At 36.3% G+C, this 20,908-nt stretch overlaps 1 protein-coding gene across 3 annotated transcripts in view; it reads left to right on the forward strand.

The window, feature by feature from the left end:
• LOC106880813 (double-stranded RNA-binding protein Staufen homolog) overlaps nt 1-20,908 on the forward strand; it is a 182,282-nt gene that overhangs the window by 91,663 nt on the left and 69,711 nt on the right. For all 3 annotated transcript variants that reach the window (XM_052966316.1, XM_052966317.1, XM_052966318.1), the window contains 3 exons: nt 4,485-4,629; nt 9,976-10,166; nt 11,253-11,329. In XM_052966316.1, the coding sequence (XP_052822276.1) occupies nt 4,485-4,629; nt 9,976-10,166; nt 11,253-11,329 (413 nt within the window). The remainder of the gene's footprint in view (nt 1-4,484; nt 4,630-9,975; nt 10,167-11,252; nt 11,330-20,908) is intronic.

Here is a 20,908-nt window from a genome sequence, read left to right on the forward strand (position 1 = left end):
TCTTATGTGTCCATAGCTTGCACTGGGTACATCGTATAGAGTTTCTACCTACACCTTTTCTACATATCGAGCAGGGCCATCTACCTGAAGGGGGTTGTGTTTTGTCTACCTTCCTACTTATTAGGACTTTGGTTTTAGCTAGATTGACTCTAAGGCCCTCGATTCTAGTCCCTGCTTCCACACCTGAAACTTCTCCTCTAGTTCTGATAGTGACTCAGCAATTAGTGCAAGTTCATCAGCATAGAGGAGCTCCCAAGAGCATCCTGTCTTGAATTCCTCTGTTATTGCCTGGAGGACTATGATAAATAGGAGGGGGCTGAGGACCCCTGCCTCTACCTGGAATTCTTCACTGTACTTATTGCCAACCCTCACCCTACTGACAGTGTCCTTGTACATGGCTCACACAGCTCTCACTAACCATTCTTCTATCCCTAGTTTCCTCATTGACCACCAGATAAGGGATCAGGGGTCCCTGTCAAAAGCTTTCTCCATGTCAACGAAAGCCAGGTACAGAGGTTTATCCTTGGCTAGGTATATCTCCTGCAGCTGTCTTACCAGAAATATAGCATCAGTAGTGCTTTGCCCTGGCACGAACCCAAAGTGCATCTCATCTAACCTGTCTTGCTCCCTAATTAGTTGGGCTATGACCGTCTCCGTGACTTTCATGACCTGATCTAACAACTTGATACCTCTGTAATTATTTGTATCTAAAGCATCACCTTTACCTTTGTAGCAGTTGACTATGGTGCTGCTACACCAGTCATTGAGTATGACTCCTTCGTGTATCACCTGGTTAAAAATACGGGTGACTAGGCTATACCCGACACTGCCAGATATTTTGAGCATCTCTGCAGTGATTCCTGATGGTCCGGGGGCTTTCCCTGTCTTCATACTCTGAATTGTTTTATCTACCATGGTACTGTCAATTCGGATAGCTGGTCCATCTGTTGGGTCGACATTCGGCAAACTCTCTTTCTCCCATTCATTCTCTTTATTGAGCGATCTTTCGTAGTCGCATCTCTAAACCTCTTTCTTTGCAGCCTCATTTAGTGCAAGTGTACCATCATCCATGTGAACACATTTCTCTCCCACGACATCACGATTCTCTCTCACACACTGTCTTGCAACATGAAAGACTTCAAGTCTTTGGTCCTCACGGCACAGAACATTGGCAAACTTTTTCTTATCTGCTTCCCCTCTGGCTAAGTAAACCTTTCTCCTAGCTGCCCTTCTGGCAGTCTGATACAATTCCCTGCTACCACCATTCTTCCAGTCTTTCCAACCCTGTTTCTCTTGTCTTATAGCCGTGTCAACCACATTGTTCCACTACCACATTACCTTGGGTCGAGAGGGGACTTTACGCCAGCCACAGATCTGGTCAGTGGCTCTCAGCAGGTTGTCCCGTACAAACCTTCAGTTGTCTTCCACGTTGTATGATGCTATATCCCCTTCTATTTCGTCAAATGCTTCAAGTAGTATATCTCTAAATCTCTGTCCATTCGCAGGATTTTTAAGTTTCCAAACCCATCTCCTCCAAGCCGGTCTACTTGTGGGCATCCTTTTTGCCTTGATCCCGACGTCGCTAACTACTAATCTGTGTTGAGGGGTACATTCTTTGCCAGGGAAGGTTTTGGCATTTATAAGCCGCCCTCTTTCCCTATTTCTGGTGAGGATGTAGTTGATTTGGCTAGAGTGTCTGCCGGAACGGTAGGTGACTAGGTGACAGGCAGGTTTCCTGAAGTTGGTATTGCAAACCATAAGATCGCTTGCATCAGAACTCCAGCGGTCTGGTTCCCTCCTCATTGCGGGAACCAAATCCATAGCCTCCATGAATGCCATGGAAGCCCCCTGCATGATGTCCAACATGACCATTGAAATCACCAGCCACAAAGGGAAGGTCCCTGTCATTTGTCAATGAGGTAGTTTGCAGGAGGGTGTCGTAGAACTGGTCTTTCTGCCTATCCGGTAGCCCCAGTTGAGGAGCATAGGCCGAGATAATGGTAACTAACTTATGATGAAGCACTAGTCTAATCTTAAGTACTCTGTCACATATTCTGACTACCTCAATTACCTTATCCACCCATTTCTCTGCTAGGAGTATTCCCACGCCCCGACCCCGTCAATGTTCCCTGCCCAGAATATCTTGTATCTGTGTTCTTTGCCTGTGAAGAACCTCGCGAAACCTCTTCTCTATCTTACTTCTTGGATGCAGCACAAATCTACCCGTCTCCGTTCAAGCATCTCAACAATCTCACCAGACCTACCTTTCAGCGTGCTGACGGTGTGGGAGGAGTGGGTGTCGGAGGAGAGGGCCTGTGTGACCCTGGAATGGGGGAAAGCAGTTTATATATTTGTGTGTGTCTGTGTTTGTCCCCCACCACCACCACCACCACCACCATCCCTTGATAACCAATGCTGGTGTGTTTATGTCCCCATAGCTTCACAGTTTGGCAAAAAGACCAATAGGATAAGTACTAGGCTTACATAAATAAGTCCTAGGGTCCCATTTGTTCAATTAAAGGCTGTGCTCCAGCATGGCCACAGTCAAATGACTGAAACAAGTAAAAGAATAGTGAAGCCAAGTATTTTCATGAATACACTATTGAAATTTGTGCTGAAATTCTCATGAAAATATGAATATGTCATTTCAGCTGGTTTTGGGTAGTTTGGTAACAAAAGGGTTAAACGCTCATTGAAATATATGTATCTACAGCAAACTAGCAAAACATTGAATGCTTACAATTGTTTCTCTTGCTTACAGCTAGAAATTTCACTTGCAGTTATGTAAATGCACTGATGCACACTGTTACTATGTAGTATCTAAAGATTTATTAGAAATATATAAAATTAATTCCTTTTTGTATTAGGTTTGCTTGATTCTTTATGTGAATTTGTGTGTTGAAACAAATTTTCTGTATCTTGAGAGTGTCATTATAATAATAATAATATGCACGGATTCAATTCCACTTATTGTTAGGCAATTGGTTAAATACCTAACCAGCCAACTAACTAATCACTCATTTGTTTAATATACTGGTTAAACAATCCTTCAGCTGTTTGTTAGTCAAAGTTCTCTCATTGCTATTTGCAACCTTTTCAGTGACTTAATGACTTCCCTTTTTGCTCCAAGGTCTGCTATGAGTCTGTCTGAGAATTGGTCTGATGTCTCTGTCTATGCATGCTTGTATGTGTGCTTGCTTAGAAGAGGAAGTTAGGATGAGAGTAAACAAAGGGTTTGTGTGTGTGTGTGTGTGTGTGGTTGCATGTGTGCACTAGCCATCCATGACCTCTGTAAGTGTTTGGCCTTTTGTCCTTTTTGTTCTTGGTCAGTCTCTTGTTTGCTGAAGATTTATGGGTTTAGAGTGTGCATACACACTCAGACATAAGACCAATTCTCAGACAGACACAGAGGAGATCTTGAAGTGAGTGGGAAAGTTACTAAGTTACTGAAAAGGCCACAAGCAGCAACAAGAGAACTTTGACTAACAAACAACTGATTGATTGTTTAATGAGCACATTAAGCAAACAATAAAGAAGTGAAATTGAACCTGTGCATGTGTTATTGTTGGCATAATGACTCTCCCAAGAAACAACAAAATAGAAAGATTAATGTATATCATGTAACAGTCTAAATGTAATTTTTGTTTTTATTTGTTCTTTTAAATTTTGCTTCTACATTATCTTTTTAGATATTCTTGGTACACTTTAATTTCACATCTTTATGATTTGAAATATCTAGTTTAAGACATATGAGCATTATTGTGTGATAATAAGCTCCCACTATATTGTGTCTGTCTCAGTTTAATTTCTGTTTTTCTGGTTGAAGAAGTCAAACCTTTGTCAATAAACTGGAGAAGGGGAATAACTGCTTAATTGACTTGTTCTTCACACTGTTGTTGCAGTCCATATTTTATAGGGTTATAGAAGCACTGCTCAAAATAGTTTTCATGCAATGATACCTTGTGCATATCAGCCTGCTTTTTTTTTTTTTTTTTTAAACATCTAGAGGCTTTCTGTCAACTATATCCTTTAAACTTAGTAGTGATTTTGCATGGTCACAACATAGCATTTGTAGGATGCAAATTTTTGGCTATTCAGTTGGTAAATTGACACCCTATTGATTTGTCCATCTGTACCATTTCTTTGACACACTGTATGATGGCAAAAGCCTCAGTACTATTCCCTATAACTCAAGTTGTAGGACATTATTGATTTCATGTTTATAAATGCAAAAATTAGACTAAGTTAAAAAATAAATAATGGACAAAATGGAATAAGCAGAACAAGAGGAGACACATGGGACAAAGAGTTACTGATGGGTTCACAGAATGTGTGATGAAAGAAATTTGACAGATGTATAAACTAAAAATAATACAAATAGAAACTAAAGTGAAGGTCGAATAAATAGTGTGTGTGTTTAATTGGCAAAAAACAAATGACCATCCACAAATATAAAAAAATAATTTTTCTTTCGATATTTCCAGCTAACACCATCACACCCACTGTTGAACTGAATGCCCTTGCAATGAAAAGGGGTGAACCAGCCATTTACAAAACATTTGAACATCGCCATCCATTTTATTCTCCCACACCCCACAACTATGATTATAGAGGATATTACAATCAAAGGTACAGTTAAATGTAGATTTTCTTTCATTCAAAGACTTGATTTCTGGTGCGGTGTTACTTACATATTTTATAATTTAGTACTATAAAAAGTAAATCTAGGTAAATCCTTTTTCTTAATTTTAATTCTGATGTCTTCCACTCAACACTCTTTGTCCAAAGCATCTATTATGGTGTGCTTGTTCACATACTGATTCATGATAGTAAAAATGTGAAAAACTCCATCCTTGGTCATCTAAACACATGTTCGTTTCTTAGTTAGGGGGGAATCATTCTTAATCAGCCACAATTCAAGCCATTTTTCAAAACTCTCACAACAAACCTTCTACTTGAGCATTAGAGGCTTTTCATATTTTTATGACAAAAAGTTAATTTTACATTTGGTGAATAACTTCAAACTAAACAACACAGTATTTTTGGTTTATTTTTAAGGTTTGTTCAACATTTTTCAAACTTGTAAAAAATTATTCATACAGAATAGGCGCAGGCATTGCTGTGTGGTAAGAAGCTTGCTTCCAAACCACTTGGTTCTGGGTTCAGTCCCACTGCACCTTAGGCTGACCAAAGCCTTGTGAGTGGATTTGATAGATAGAAACTGAAAGAAGTTCGTCATATATATATATATTTATATATATATATATATATATATATATATATATATATATGTGTGTGTGTGTGTGTGTCCATCACCACTTGACAACTGGTGTTGGTATATATTTACATCCCTGTAACTTAGCGGTTCAGCAAAAGGGGCTGGTAGAGTAAGTACCGGGTTTAAAAAATAAGTACTAGGGTCAATTCATTCAACTAAAATTTCAAGGCAGTCTAATGACTGAAACAAGTAAAAGAAAAAAGATAAAAGATGAATGTTGATAATTTAAGCAATATTGTTCTTCACTTCTTTTCATATTCAAGTATGCCATCATAACATTTCAAATGGCTTATAGTACTAGCTTCCCATATATCTTTGAATCAACTAGAGTCCTATCATAATCCCTGTTTTAATGTTGATTTTCTAATGCTAGAATGGTTTTCGCATGTCTTTTTGTTTCTATTTCAACTATGAAAACCAATGTTCTCAGATCAAACCTCACTTCTTCTGTTCATGGGTAAAGTCCATTGTTGGCTGAAAGCATATTTTCAACTCATGTTTTACATAATTTCATCCTAATGGTTTTGAAACTTTGAAAACAAAAAAAAAACCTTTCAAACTCAGATCACATAATTGTTATGACATCCTGCACCAGGGACAAAGGACTTATCGTATGTAATGCATGCACTGCATGCCTTACTATTTTTCCAGGATAAGTAATTTCTGTATTATATAAATTATTGATAATTTTCACTATTCTCATTGTACTTGTATTTTTTTTTTTTTGTATTTCCCATTCTTTCATTTGTTAGTATGAATTGTAAACAACTGATATTTAATAAGCATAAGTAAAGAAAATGCCTGTTTGCTTAGAAAAGAAGGAAAAGCAGTAAATATTTGCTTTCTTGCTCCCTCTTCAAAAGGAAGAGGGAATGTAAAAGAAAAAACAAATGAGTGGTCAAGAGAGAGAAAAACAGAGAAAGGCAACTTTTTTTTTCTGCTTGCTTTTAGTCATTGTAAGTAAGAGAGTTCTATTATTCTTTTTGAGAAGGGAGTATCTAAAAGATAGACAAAACAAATGAGTGAGTAGTCAAGAGAGAGAAAGGCAGAGAAAAGCAAATTTTTTTACTGCTTGTTTTCTTGTTATGTTAAACCAGCAGACACACTGTTGACATATTTTCTCCTGAAGCACTGATGTTTTTACTCTAAGTTGATGGCTTGAATAGCCCTACTGGATGAAATTGTTAGGTGATTTCCAAAGTTATCTGAGACATGTTGGAATTATTCATCTCAACAAGTATCCATTTTGTCTAAACAAAATTACTGTGTTTTCTAAGCTATTTTCAACTATATTAAAAAACCCAGAGGATTGGAGTGCTTCAGAATTAGCACAGGCAAGATGATTCATTGCAATCCTAGAAGATTTTCAGTTTAAATTAATTTTTTTTGATATTGAGTGGTTCAGAGATTCTGTTTTTAATTCTTCAAAAAAGTCTACTCGACATTTCAAGGTGCATTCGTGAGGTTGAAAACTTCAAAAAACAGTTGGTTGATACTGTTGCAGTAGGTGTAATTATTGTAATAATTGTGATGTGAGATTAGGCTGGCTACATATATTACAAACAGAAGCAAAACTCTTGAATATTTAACTTCAGATTTATTTAAAGGAAGGCTGAACATGAATACATACATAAATTGTCAAATCCTCACTGGTATAGAGACTAAGATATAGGGATCAACTTAACTGTGATTGCTAAACAATTAGTTATCTTCAAGATGCGAAACTGCTGAATCTTGTTGAAACTTTGTCCTTGATTTGTTTAGTTAGAGCTGAGTTGTGTTCTCTTTGAATGCCATGAGAGTTTTGGTAGGTATCCAGCACTAAACTGCTCAACTGGAGAAAAAGTGTAATTCTCAATAACACTTTAGGTAATGTTCTAACTGATATTATGATTTCCTGCAAACTGATGGGTTGAAAAAAAAAGGGGGTGGTGTTCATGTCAAGATTGCATGCCCCAACTGTGACTCATTACACTATCAAGAACAAATCTGAAGAATTTTACTGCTGAGTTATGGATGATGTTGCTGAACCACCAGAGAAATGTGGTTAACATCAAGAGCCAGAAGCTGTTTTAAGAACTTTCTTTAACAACCTTTTGCATGAAGTTATTGTTCACATTGAGCAAAAATTTAAAACACCATTGTTTAAAATCTTTGATTTCAGATTTTTACCATCAAAAGTTTGGATGGAAGCATTTTCATTTTTGGATATCTATAAAAACATATTGAATGAGATTTTACAAAGCAAGTGTCAAACAACCAAGAAGTTGCTGACATAATATGGAAGCTTGAATTAAATCAAATCTGACCTAAGTAACAAAATTTTTATGCCTGATTGTGACCATACCTGCCATATCTACTTCCCGTGAGAAACTACTTTCTTTATTAAAGCAAATAAATAATTATATGAAGTGTTCTCAAAGTGAAGAGGGATTGAGTAATTTGGTCTTCATTTCCATAAATGAAAACCTTATGAAGAAGATGAAAGTAGAGTGTGGTGCATTTACATTTTATACCAAAGTGGTCAATGACTTTACCAAAAAGAAACAAAGAATTAAACTGATTTACAAATAAATTTTATATAGCTCATTATTAGGTTTTATTATTTTCTCAGACTTCTCTTGTAATCAATAACAGTCATCATAGCAAGCTTATTGCCAAGATATTGCTAATGGAGGAACATCAAGTCCAATGCAGAGTGGGTATCAAGCCCAAAGTGTGGCCTTTTGGTAGACATGCATTTTCTCACATTAAAATTAGTTCATATCACATTCATAGATGATGTTGGGTGTGAATGGCTTTTAGTGAGGGGAGAAATAGGCTCCACTACCTCACTCTCAACCTTGGTGATTGTCCTGCATATTCTGTTTCCAAGTCACCATTCACCACCTAATTGTACCCCTATAATGAGATTATTTGTGCAAGTTATCTTGTTATCAACTGATCATGAGAAATGTAGAGATTTGTATCAGGTCATTAAGAATAAAATGTCCAATTTTTAACTGAAAGTTTATTTTACTTTGTCTCAACAAAAAGCAATGCAGTTAATCAAAGTATGCACCTAAATTATCAACACATTTTTCCCATTTTATCAGTAGCTTATTTATGCTGGCAGTGAAGAATTTTGGAGAGCAAGAGATGATGAAATCACGAAAGGCTGTTTTGCATCTTCTTCATATTTGAAGTTTTTTTCTTGTGAAAAGTTGCCAAGAAAACATGATAGTCAGTTGGTGCAAGATCTGGTGAATATGGTAGATGGCAGAGTACTTCCAAGTTCAGTTCCTGTAACTGAGTAGTGTTCTTTGTACTACATATGGTCGAGCATTGTCTTGCAAGAGAATTGACCAATCTCAGTTGTTTAATTGCAAGTTCACTCATCATTTCATCCATTTGGTTGATGCATACATCTACTGTAATTGACTTACCAGGTCTCATGAAGCTGTAGTGGATGACACCAGTGCTGGACCACACAAACAGACACCATTAGCTTTTTTTTGGTGAATATTCTTTTTTGGATTGTGTTTTGGCACTTCATCTCTATCTAACCACCGTGCAGAATGCTTGCTTTTGTTGAAAAGAATCCATTTTTCATCATACATTACAATATGATGCAAAAATGGTTTGCTTTTATGACGTGACAGCAAAGAACATCAAGTTTCAACATGATGTTTCATTTGATGCTTGTTCAGTTCATATGGTACTCGTCCAGCTTCTTTACCTTGCTGATTTGTTTCAGATGGTCCAATACAGTTGAAATCGAAACATCAAACCTACAGTTTCCAGCTCATCATTATCCACCTTGGTCTCAGGTCTACCACAGGGTTGATTTTCAAGAGTAAAATCCCCAGACCGGAACTTCTCAAACCATCGGCATACAGTGCACTCATTTGTCACATCTTCACCAAACACCTCATTGATGTTTGGAGCTGTCTGGGATGCATTGGTTCCACAATAGAACTCATATTCATAAACAACATGAAATTTTTATCTATCCATGGGTTTACAATAATTGATTTACATGAGAAAACTCATAATATAATCAGACACCATGGATTGCATTTCAAAAAGTGATGATTTAATCCTTCAATGTTGTAAAATAAAGAATTGTCACAATAAAGTATTAAAGTTAACGACTGTCAAACTTGGTGCATAAGAAAATCAGGCATTTAACTCTTAATGACCTAATAGATTGTTCATACAATTCTGTATTTCTGAAATGAGGACTTTTTGTATTACATATTAATTGTGGAGTGGTGTTCCCATCTTGGTTATTTGTTAAACTACATTTATTTCATATGTTTTGCTGAAAAACATATACAGAAATATTAACAAATTTCAAGCTTTATGAAGGGTCTTTCTCATGAGCAATTGTTAGATTATTCTGTAAATCATAGCTCTTAAAGTGTTGATATGAACTACATATGATATTCTTACATATTTTGATTTTCCTTCATGCTACTTTTTGATAATTCTTCAGTTTATATCAACTTTTTAAAAATCATATCCTTTGTCAATATGAATTCTTCTTAGAACTTGGGAATGAATCCCAAGCTATTTTATTTCTCTGCAGTTGTACAGATTCATTAATAGTTAAAAATGTAGCTGAAAGATATCTTTGAGTTTAATGGAAATTATAGCAGTTTCCGGCAATTATTTATTGAAATCTTAAAATATACTCCTTTTGATTTTATTTGTAGGTATCATTTCCCCAGGGTTTCTAAAATGAGTTATGTCTCTCTAAAAGTTGGTCATCATGAATTCAGTGGTGAAGGTTTAACCCGCCAAGCTGCCCGGCATAACGCTGCTGCTAAAGCACTTCAAGTCTTGCACAATGAACCAATTGTTAACACAAAAAAGAAAGAAGTTATTGAGGAATCAAACACTGAAGGTATTTCCATGTGACAATCATTACCAGATTGTAATTCTAACTTTCCTTTGTTTATCTGTATGTCTGCATGTTAAATGTCATGATATATTGTAACTGAAGCTACGCTATGGCTGAAGTCAGTAGTTACTGGCACCAAGCAATTTATTTATGTAAGCCAGTTCTTAATTCATTTACCTCTTACCTCTGTATATATAACTGGGAAAGTTGCCTATGTTAGATAGGTTAGTATTTTATTCAAGAAGATATTTGACTTCTCTCTACTTAATGCTTCAGAAACAATTTAAAGTATGATCCATTGGTATCTACGCAGATTAATTTCAGTGGCAGTGAAGCTAATGTCACCATTAGAAAACAAGCATTAAGATGTTTATAAGGATAATGATAATAAATGTTTCTAACATAAACACAAGACCAAAAATTTATCAAGTGGGGTGTAGTTGATTATACTGCCCCCGTTACTACCTGGCTGGTATTTTATTTTATCAGTCCTGGAAGGATTAAAAACAAAGTGTACTTTAGAATGGTTTTAACTCAGAATGTGAATGGCTGAAGCTAAACACTTACAAGACATTTTTGCCTGGCGTTGTTGAATATTTTTAACCATAGACTAATGAATTAAACTCCTTATTCTGATCTGAAACATATCTCAGCCCAACTCATCTGTTATGAGTTCTCTTTCTTTACCTGCTTTTGTGAACTTGCATTGTTATATTCCAAAGTGACACTGGAAGTAGATTCTGTAGAAGCAGTAAAATTAATCATGTAAATATATTGGTTTTAAATTTTGGCACAAGGCCAGCAAGTTCAGGGGAGGAGGTAAGTCAATTACTCAGCTGGTACTTATTTTATTGACCCCACAAGGATGAAAGGCAAAGTCGACCCTAGCAGAATTTGAACTCAGAGTGTACAGACAGACAAACTGCTGCTAAGCATTTTGCCTGACATGCTAACAATTCTACCAGCTCACTGCTTGATATTAATCATATAAATATATTTAAAAACAAACTGATTTTAACACAAAGTAATAAATATTTAGATTCCTGTCTCGAATCTTTTATGATTTAAGTTTTTTATTTCCCTATGTAGATAAAGACCAATTAAAATCTGAAATTAGTCTAGTCCATGAAATAGCTTTAAAGCGTAATTTGACAGTCTCTTTTGAGGTAAGTTGACTTTATCTAAAGTGTTTGTAACCATTTGATGCTGGGACTTTTGAAAATAAAATTACAATTTCTGGAAAAAAATCTTAAATGTATCTTAAATATACAAACACACACACACACACACCCTAAATTTCAAATGTCTGTTAAACTCTGTTATGAGTTGTTATCCTCAGAGTGCTATCAAAAACTAAAGTTAAAAAATTAATGCATACTGTTATTATTAGGTATACACACCAAAAATTCCTACTTAATTGCTCAGAATATCTATCTGTCTATCACTTTGTATCTGTCTTAATGCTCTTGCCTCCATGGCATATTGGATAACTTTTAGTATTCACATATACATGCACACACACACAAAAGTTATACTTAAAAATATCTTAACCAATTTCATAAATACAGAAAAATTTGTGTGTGACACTAAATTAGATGCTAATCTCTCTGCTGGCTGTTGAACTACTGCTAAATTAAATCCAAATGCTATGGGATATGAAAAGAGGCTAGATTGCTAAGCTCATTCATTATCATCATCATCGTTTAATATCTGTTTTCTATGCTGATATTTGTTGGACAGTTTGACATGGAACTGGGAGCTGTTCAGACTACAATTGTCTGTTGTGGCATGGTTTTTATGACTAGATGCCTTCCTAACACCAACCACTTAAGAGAGTGTGCTGGGTGCTTTTTTACATGCCACCGGCATGGTTGTGTTTATGCAGCGCCAGTACAAGTGCTTTTTATTTGACACCTGAAAGGACAAGCCTGTATGTGTGAAAGACAGTGATTTTACTTAGTCTTATCAAGTACAGGTAAATCCCAATATCCTTTTGCAGAATTTCAAGAAATTCAGATTATTTAACAACAAAAAAATGCATAGAGAAAATTATATCTTAATATAATAAAGACCTCTCCTTATTATGTCAACAGTTGTTTTTATTGCATTAGCATATATGATATGTGTATGTATATATATATATATATATATATATATATATATACACACACACACACACACACACACACACACACACACACACACACACACGCGCATGTACATATATATATAGAAAATATCATTAAAATTAATATTAACATCCTTGTAAATATATGTTAACACAATGTTATCAAGGCTATCCAAAATTAGCGAAATTCAAATTGAACATCTTGAAATATTACCAGTTAATAAATGCTAACAAAAAGGTTGTCCAAATTGAAGGTTACACAATCTGTGTCTGCATGTAAAAATTATGCTATTACATTCATTGAGACAGTCAGTGGATTGCATAATAAATAAGACTTCAGTTATGCCAAGATCTCGCTTGTTGTTATAGCTGGTATATGGTTTAGCATGGATGACTATGGATCACTTTAAAGTGTAAGAAATTGATTTGTTCTTGAGTTTATGGACAAGCTGAGAAGACCTACTGCTGGATTTTGCTTGGGACTTGAAGCTGGAATAGTGGTTGCCCACTCTAGCTTTCAAGGTGGTGCTGCAGAAGTTTATGTATACATATAGTTACAGTTGACAGCTGCTACTGTGCATTTGTAAACAATGTTTTTAGTAATACAGCAATTATCTAAGGGGCAGGAGTTTGGGCACCTGAAGCTGCATAGGTTCATAGGGGGTGTTCTGGATGAATTTGTGAGATGATTGTTATTTAGTGAAGGACCAGTGTTAGATTCATTTTCACTAGTGGCATTAAAAATGGTATTTTTTCAAAAGTTGTAACGAACGTTGGTGGGGTTGTAAATTATGATAGTTTTCATGTCTGATAATATCGTCTACATTGTTCTTTATTTGTTCTATATAGTTAGGCCTTGAGGTAAGTTTAAGGATCAGGTGTTAGTAATGGAATTGTAGTAGGAAGTTTGAGAGTTAGTATTGGTAAGTGGGTTTATTGATGTTCTGGATTTATATTTATGGAGCTGAGGTTAGGGTGAGTTATGTTATTAGAGTGGATATAAGCATGTTGTGAGTTTCTGGGATTCTTCTTGTTAAAATGTCAGATTACTCTGGCATTGTTAGTGGTGATGGAGTAAAAGTTTTATAGATTGGGGGTTAAAGATTTTTCTAAGGGAGCTGGATTTAGGGAAATGTTTTTCAAGTAAAGCAAAGAGTTTAGGTACCCAGGTCTGAAGATTAAGGGTGAAGTGTGAGTGGAACCAGATAACGTCACAGGTTTTTATTCATTTATTCCAATTAGTGAGGTTATTAGAGTGTGGATAGAGCTTTGAAGATGCGTGCTGGTGTCAATTTTGGTGGGTTGTGACGTAGTTAGAATTTGGAATCATCTGGTGGTAGGATTGTCTATTAGGCCATCTACTATTTTGAAATTTGGACGGATTACATGCTCTATTTTTTTGAGTGGTGGGGCAGAACTGTTTTTGGTTCTGGGTTTAGTGGAGAGAGGACTATTCCACATATTGATATATTTAATTGAATTTTTATAACTGATATGTTATAGGGCACAATTATAATATTCTGTGTATTAGTCAGATATTTCTTTATTAGCAGATAGTGAGGAAATCCGATAGAAAATGCTCTCTACGATAGATTTTTAGGATTGGTGACTGATAGTTGGAGGAAAAGTTGATGTAGTTGAGGTTCTTGCCAGGTTTGTGGTATGGGTAGAAGGTATGGATTTGTAAGTCTAGGATGACGTCTAAGAAATTAGCAGTTTTTTTCAATTTTTATCTTTCCTTACCCTTTATACCCTAAAATTTCTCTTAATTTGTCTTCCTCCACACCCATCCACACCCCTTTGTAAACTTACAAGTACATACACCTCTACTAGTTCATACAGTACATGCGCACACTCAACCATATCATCATCATCATCATCATCGTTTAACGTCCACTTTCCATGCTGGCATAATTTGGATGGTTTGACTGAGGACTGGCAAGCCAGGAGGCTGCACCATGCTCCAATCTGATTTGGCAAGGTTTCTACAGCTGGATGCCCTTCCTAACACCCAACCACTCCGAGAGTGTAGTAGGTGCTTTTTACGTGTCACTGGCTGTGACATATACGTTCCTTAATTCTTAGATTTTAGTCTTTACTACCATTCTTCCCCCTTTCCTCTAGACTTTCAATTTTACTACTATACCATCTCTTCTAGCATACATTTTTCTTCCTATGGACCACAAATACTTCCCCCTGCCTCCTCTCCATACTATCCTATTTAAATACCACTCCCCATTCCTTTCTCTGTGACTCAGCCAAAATGGCCCTATTGAAAACCACCTGCAAAATGATCTTGCTTAAATTCCTTACTTGTATCTCTCCCACTCCCTTATATATTTTTTTATTCTTTTTCCTCTTATATTCCTAATTTCTTTTCACAATTATATTCTCCACTCAAACTGTGCTCTCTATGCATTCTGATCAAATCTTCCATGTGTTAAAATGTGCCTCCTAATGACAATGTAAACTTTCATTTACCCAAGATACCCTTGGCCTGAAGAGTAGCCTGTGATAAACACCTCGCTTGGATATTTTCCACTTTTGAGGTTTCACTTACTATAAAACATATGTACCCAGATTTTATCTACTCCATTCCTTAACTCTTGTATGTGAGTGTATATATATATATATGTGTGTATGTGTATTTTTTCAGTGCATGCAAATAACGAAGAAAAATAAATTGTTACCAGGGTAGCAAAAATTCACATAAGTGCCAAAGATATTACAGCTTACTTTAAAGGTAGAAATTCCAGGGTTAAGTGAAATGTTTTTGTATAGTATGGATAAATTAAGAAATGGAGTCAAACACAGGTGTTATTCAGATCATCTATACTTCCAACATGTGTTACGAAAAAAGCATTGAGATTATTCCAGAGGGAATAAAAATGATGTAAAACAATGCAATCATCTCATCAGGGGAAAAAAATGAAAATAAAACACATCAATAAGCCATTTTAACTGAATTCAGTTAAAATGGCTTATTGATGTGTTTTGTTTCTCTGTTTATCCTGACAAGATGATTGCATTGTTTTACATCATTTTTATTCCCTCCGGAATAATCTCAATGCTTTCTTTGAAACATATGTTGGAAGTATAAATGATTTAAATAACCATCATCATCATTATCATTTAATGTCTCTTGTCTATGAGTTGGACGGTTTGGCGAGAGCTAACAAGCTGGGGAGCTACTCCAGACTCCAGTGTGATTTAGCATGGTTTCTACAACTGGATGCCCTTTCTAATGCCAAACTCTTTACAGAGGTTTTTACACAAGCGCTTTTATGTGGCAATGCACAGGTGCTATTATGTGGAACCAGTGCAAGTACTTTTTACATGGCACCAGCACAGGACTCTTGCAAGCCACTCCTCTCCACCAGGGGGACTGGCCTTAACACTTCTATTGTGGAACATGGGTTTTCTCAAGTACAGCAAGGCATCAGACATCTCAGTCCTTTGTCATCTTGCCTGAAAGGTTGTTCTTTGAGAGATCAGCACTTCTTTATGGAGCTGTCAGCATTCATCTGCATCACAATACCAAATCAGTGCAGTGTTCTCTCAATGCACTAGCACTCTGTCAAATATGTACACTTACATTACACTATCTGGAAGAGTATACTATCCTCATACCTCTCTAATCTTCACATGTTCTCTGCATTCAAGGCCCATGTCTCACCATGTAGAATTGCTGTCCATATACATGCATCATGCAATCTTCCTTTCACTGAGCTAACAGAGGTAACAGCTCTGAATTTCCTCCATCCTATTTCTTATTTTAGCTATCACACTCTTTGTGCATCCTCCCCACTATTAATTTGATCCCTGAGGTAGCAGAAATTATCAACTACTAGGCGTAGGAGTGTCTGTGTGGTAAGTAGCTTGCTTACGAACCACATGGTTCCGGGTTCAGTCCCACTGTGTGGCACTTTGGGCAAGTGTCTTCTACTATAGCCTCGGGCCGACCAAAGCCTTGTGAGTGGATTTGGTAGATGGAAACTGAAAGAAGTCCGTCGTATATATGTATATATATATATGTTTGTGTGTCTGTGTTTGTCCCCCCAACATCGCTTGACAACCGATACTGGTGTGTTTACGACCCCGTAACTTAGCGGTTCGGCAAAAGAAACCGATAGAATAAGTACTAGTAGATTTGCTCGACTAAAGGCGGTGCTCCAACATGGCCACAGTCAAATTTGAGACAATAATTTTCTTGAGTCTCTATAGTTTTTATAGATCTTGTGCATCTTCCACATACAAACACTACCTTCTCTGATCACCTTCCTATTAATCCACTGCATCTCGTGTGTCTACAGCTTATGCTGGGTACTGCCTACACCTTTCCTACAAATCAAACAAGGCCACCTACCTGAATGGGTAGTGTCTTGTCTGTTTTCTTGCTTACTATGACCTTAGTCTTTGCTAAGTTAACCTTAAGGCCCTTAGATTCCAGGCTTTGTTTCCACACCTGGAATTTCCCAAGTTTCCTCAGAGCCCACCATATCACACAGTGGGGTACTCTATCAAAGGCTTTCTCCAGATCAAAAGATGCCAAGTATATTCATTTATTCTTAGCTAAGTACTTCTCTTGCAGTTACCTGACTATGAAAATAGCATCAGTAGTGCTTCTTCCCTGGACGAAGTTAAACTGCATTTCGTGAAGACAATTCTGCTAATTAATTGGGCTATAACTCTCTCCATAATTTTCATCACTTAGTCCAGGAGTTTGATGCCTCTATAATTGCTTCTATCTAAAGCATCATCCTTACCCTTGTAGCAGCTAACAATTATGCTGCTATGCCAGTCATGGGATATTACACCTGCTTGAATGACCTGATTAACTATGTAGGTGACTAGCCCATATCCTACCTAATTAGATATTTTGAGCATCACAGCCATGATTCCAGATGGACCAGGGGCTTTCCCAGTTTTCATGTTTTTAATTCTTATCTTCCATACTATTGTCTACTAGGATAGCTGGTCCCTTTGTTGGGTTCACATGAGGGAGACTTCCTTTATCTCATTCATTCTCTACATTCAACAATTTCGCATAGTAACTTGTCCATGCTTTTTTCTGGTCTGCATCACTAAGTGCAAGCATACTATTATCCATCCACACGCACTTTTCTCCCACAATATTTAGATTCTCCCTGACACACTATGTTACCTTTTATGTCCCTCTTAATGTCACTGTTCCACCACTACTACGTCTGGCAGAGGCTTTGCTCCAACAACAGATTTGGTCCATTGCCCTTAGTAGATTGTCCTGTACGAACTTCCAGTTGTCCACTATATCATGTATTCATATATCTCTATCTCTTCCTCCTCCTTATCAACAGCCTCATTTAGGACATTTCTAAATCTCTGTCCATTTGTAGGATCCTTGAGCTTCCACAACCTTCTTTTCCATATTGGCTTGCATCTGGATCTTTCTTGCTCTAAGCCTGAAGTCACTAACCACTAGCTTATGTTGAGTTGAGCATTTTTCACCTGGGAAAGATTTTGCAATTATGAGCAGACATCTGTCCCTTTGTCTGGTGAGGATGTAGTCAATTTGGCTGATGTGCCCACCAGATTGATGAGTGATCAGATGGTTGACAGGTTTTCTGTCAAAAGTTAGTGTTGCAGACCAGTAAGTCATGAGCATCACAAAACTCCAGCAGCCTTGTCTCCTCCTCGTTTCTGGAGCCAAAGCCATAGCTTCCATGTACACTCTGAAATCCATCAGTGTTTTCCAACACGTCCATTGAAGTCCCCTGTCATGAGAATGTCATCATCATCTTTCATCATCAAGGTAGTTCTCAGAAAGGATTCATAGAAGCAGTCCTTCCAAGTATTTGTGAGTTAAGCATGCAGTTGCATGAATCACAGTTATTCTTAACTTAATAATCCTATCACATACCCTGACTACCTCGATCACCTTATCCACCCATTTCTCTGCTAGTAAAAGCAGACTGCCTAATTTTTTATTTTTTTGTGTTCTCTACTTTTATTCTGGCTTGTATCTTCCATTAGATGGGGTAAGTCCTCTTTCCCAATACATAAAAGACCATTAACATTAACACCAGCATACAATTCACAATGGAACACAACCATGAGGAACTCCCTTTCCTAGACATACTGATTAGATAAAATAAATACAAAAATAGAAACAGACATTTTTTACAAGGCTACAGACGCTAAACAATATCTATTATTTAGCTCATGTCACCCAAGACATATCAAAACAAATAGCCCCTCCAACCTTGCAAGAAGGATTTGAACCATAGTATCTGAAAAAAATACCAGAGAACTAAAATATCAGGAGCTTAAAAATGTACTCCAGGACAGGCGCTACTCAACTCAACTCATATATGAAGGAATTAAACATGCAAAATTGATTAATATTAAAACATTAAGAAAAGCCAAACATAACAACACATCTACCGTCAAAGCACTACCTTATATCTCCACACACAACTCCAGAAACAAAGATGCATTCAATATCATCGTCCAAAATCTTCCAATACTACATAGGGACCCCTAACTTAAGGAAATTCTACATAACCATAAAATCATTATGAGCAGCAAACAGCCTAAGACATTGAAAAAAATTCACAATAATGCCAAACTATTCTGTAGAACAACGGATACAAGAGTCGTAATGCCCTAATAGCAGAACATGTCCCACTCTGTTGGAAGGAATTCCATTTCAGACAAGGACAAATATTCAAAATCAAATCTAGCTCACTTGCACCTCCCAAAACCTCATTTACATAATCAGATGCTTGGGCTGCCATCGAAACTATATTGACTCAACAGGAAATTCGATCTGAAAGAGACGTACGGTCCACAGACAACAAATTTCCTCCCCAGAATATCACCAAATATACCTTAGTCAACACATGTGCAGAACAATTACAACCACAATTCATAATTTTCCCATTTTATCAACTTGCCTTCTGGACCTCAACACAAGTAAGTCTGACTAAAGAAGCCTCATTTATCCAAAAATATAAACCAGAATTAAATATGAACCCATATTAAAAATAAAGGACTTACCCCATCTAATGGGAGATACAAGCCAGAATAAAGTAGAGAACGAAAAAAATGTTTTACATTACAGATCTACTTCCCCTTTACTGCAAAATAAATGAGTGAACAATTATTCCCCCTAGCAATTTATCTCTTTCAACTCAGTTTGATGAGCAATGCGAAACCGCTCTTTACTTCAATTATGTTGAAAGAACAAAACCTTATTTTGTACAAAATTGTATATCTTTATTATCATGGCTCTAATATATTCTTAACCCTTTCGTTACTATATTTCTGACCAAAATACACCTCTCGTGAGTTTCAATTAAATTCTAAATTAATCATGAATTTAGACTAGTTTTATTAGACAACTGTAACTTTTTTTACTTATCAACATATTAATGTGATATTTGGAACATAATTAAAGAAAGGGTTCTTAATCAATTCTATTGCATAACTTTTGTCTCAAAGTGACTCTAATTACAGGTAAATCCAGGTAAACTGAGCAAAAGGTAAAAATATTAAAATTTTGTTTAAACATCACCATAGAAAATGAATCATCAGCTAATATTTCAATTGGGTATGCAACAAAATTTTGATATAGAAAAATTGTGCACTTCACTAGATTATCAGTTGAATTTAATGCACAGAAGAACAGGTGTACCATAAAGGTGAAATAAACTGAAATACTGGAATCCACCTAAATCTACTGCAAGTTTGACTGAACTAAAAAAAATCGGTCAAAAAATAATATACGGCCCTGCTTATGGAATGGAAGTGATAAATTCCAGACCACATCGTATCCTACGCCATGCTGACTAACATTATTTTCCCTGTATATAAACTAAATCCACAGCAGTACCCAGTATTTGCTTCACAAATTTTCCACTTTGATCCCCCACTTCGTTGACTTTCCTGGCATATACTGTTTGTTTACATTCTGCGTAACAGTTTGTTTCCACAGTGATCGCTTCAAACAAGCATACTGAAAAAAATAAAAGGTTTTGCTTCCTAAGAAAGACTATGGATAGACCCCCATCTTCTCAGAAAAATTGCTAATAAAAACATTTTTAAAGTTTTTACTTCATTCCGATGTAAAATCGTCTTTGCTGTTACTATCACTGCTTTCAGTTTCCTATTCATTCTCGTACACCACGTGCTTTTGTACCTCATTCATTCTTTTTCTCGCTATCTCCATATTTTCCATTGAAAAACTTTTAAATTCGGAAAAACTGCTTGATAGCATGAAACTCCTATCCATTTTCAAAGCTGAAAAAAAAAATCGATGCCAAAAAACTGGAAAAAAATCTCCCAAAATTCACCGAGTTCAGATATCACGTCAAGCAATGTCGGATACAATAACTCAACTATTTACAAAGTGAAATCATGTAATTTCACAAATGTACTAATGAGATTTGTGCTTAAATTCACGTTTAAATAACAATGGGTACTCTCGGCCTGGTTGGTATTATGAACCAAATATTTTTTCGGCCGGCTACAGCCGGGTTAGTATCGAATGGGTTAAATCTTGTAAAAGAAATCTGTGTTTTTTTCATCTTCTCCCTTTCTTTCTCTCTCTTCCTCTCTCTCTCTCTCTCTCTCTCTC

The sequence above is a fragment of the Octopus bimaculoides genome, chromosome 3, assembly GCF_001194135.2.
Source record: "Octopus bimaculoides isolate UCB-OBI-ISO-001 chromosome 3, ASM119413v2, whole genome shotgun sequence".
In the NCBI taxonomy this organism is placed as follows: Eukaryota; Metazoa; Mollusca; class Cephalopoda; order Octopoda; family Octopodidae; genus Octopus; species Octopus bimaculoides.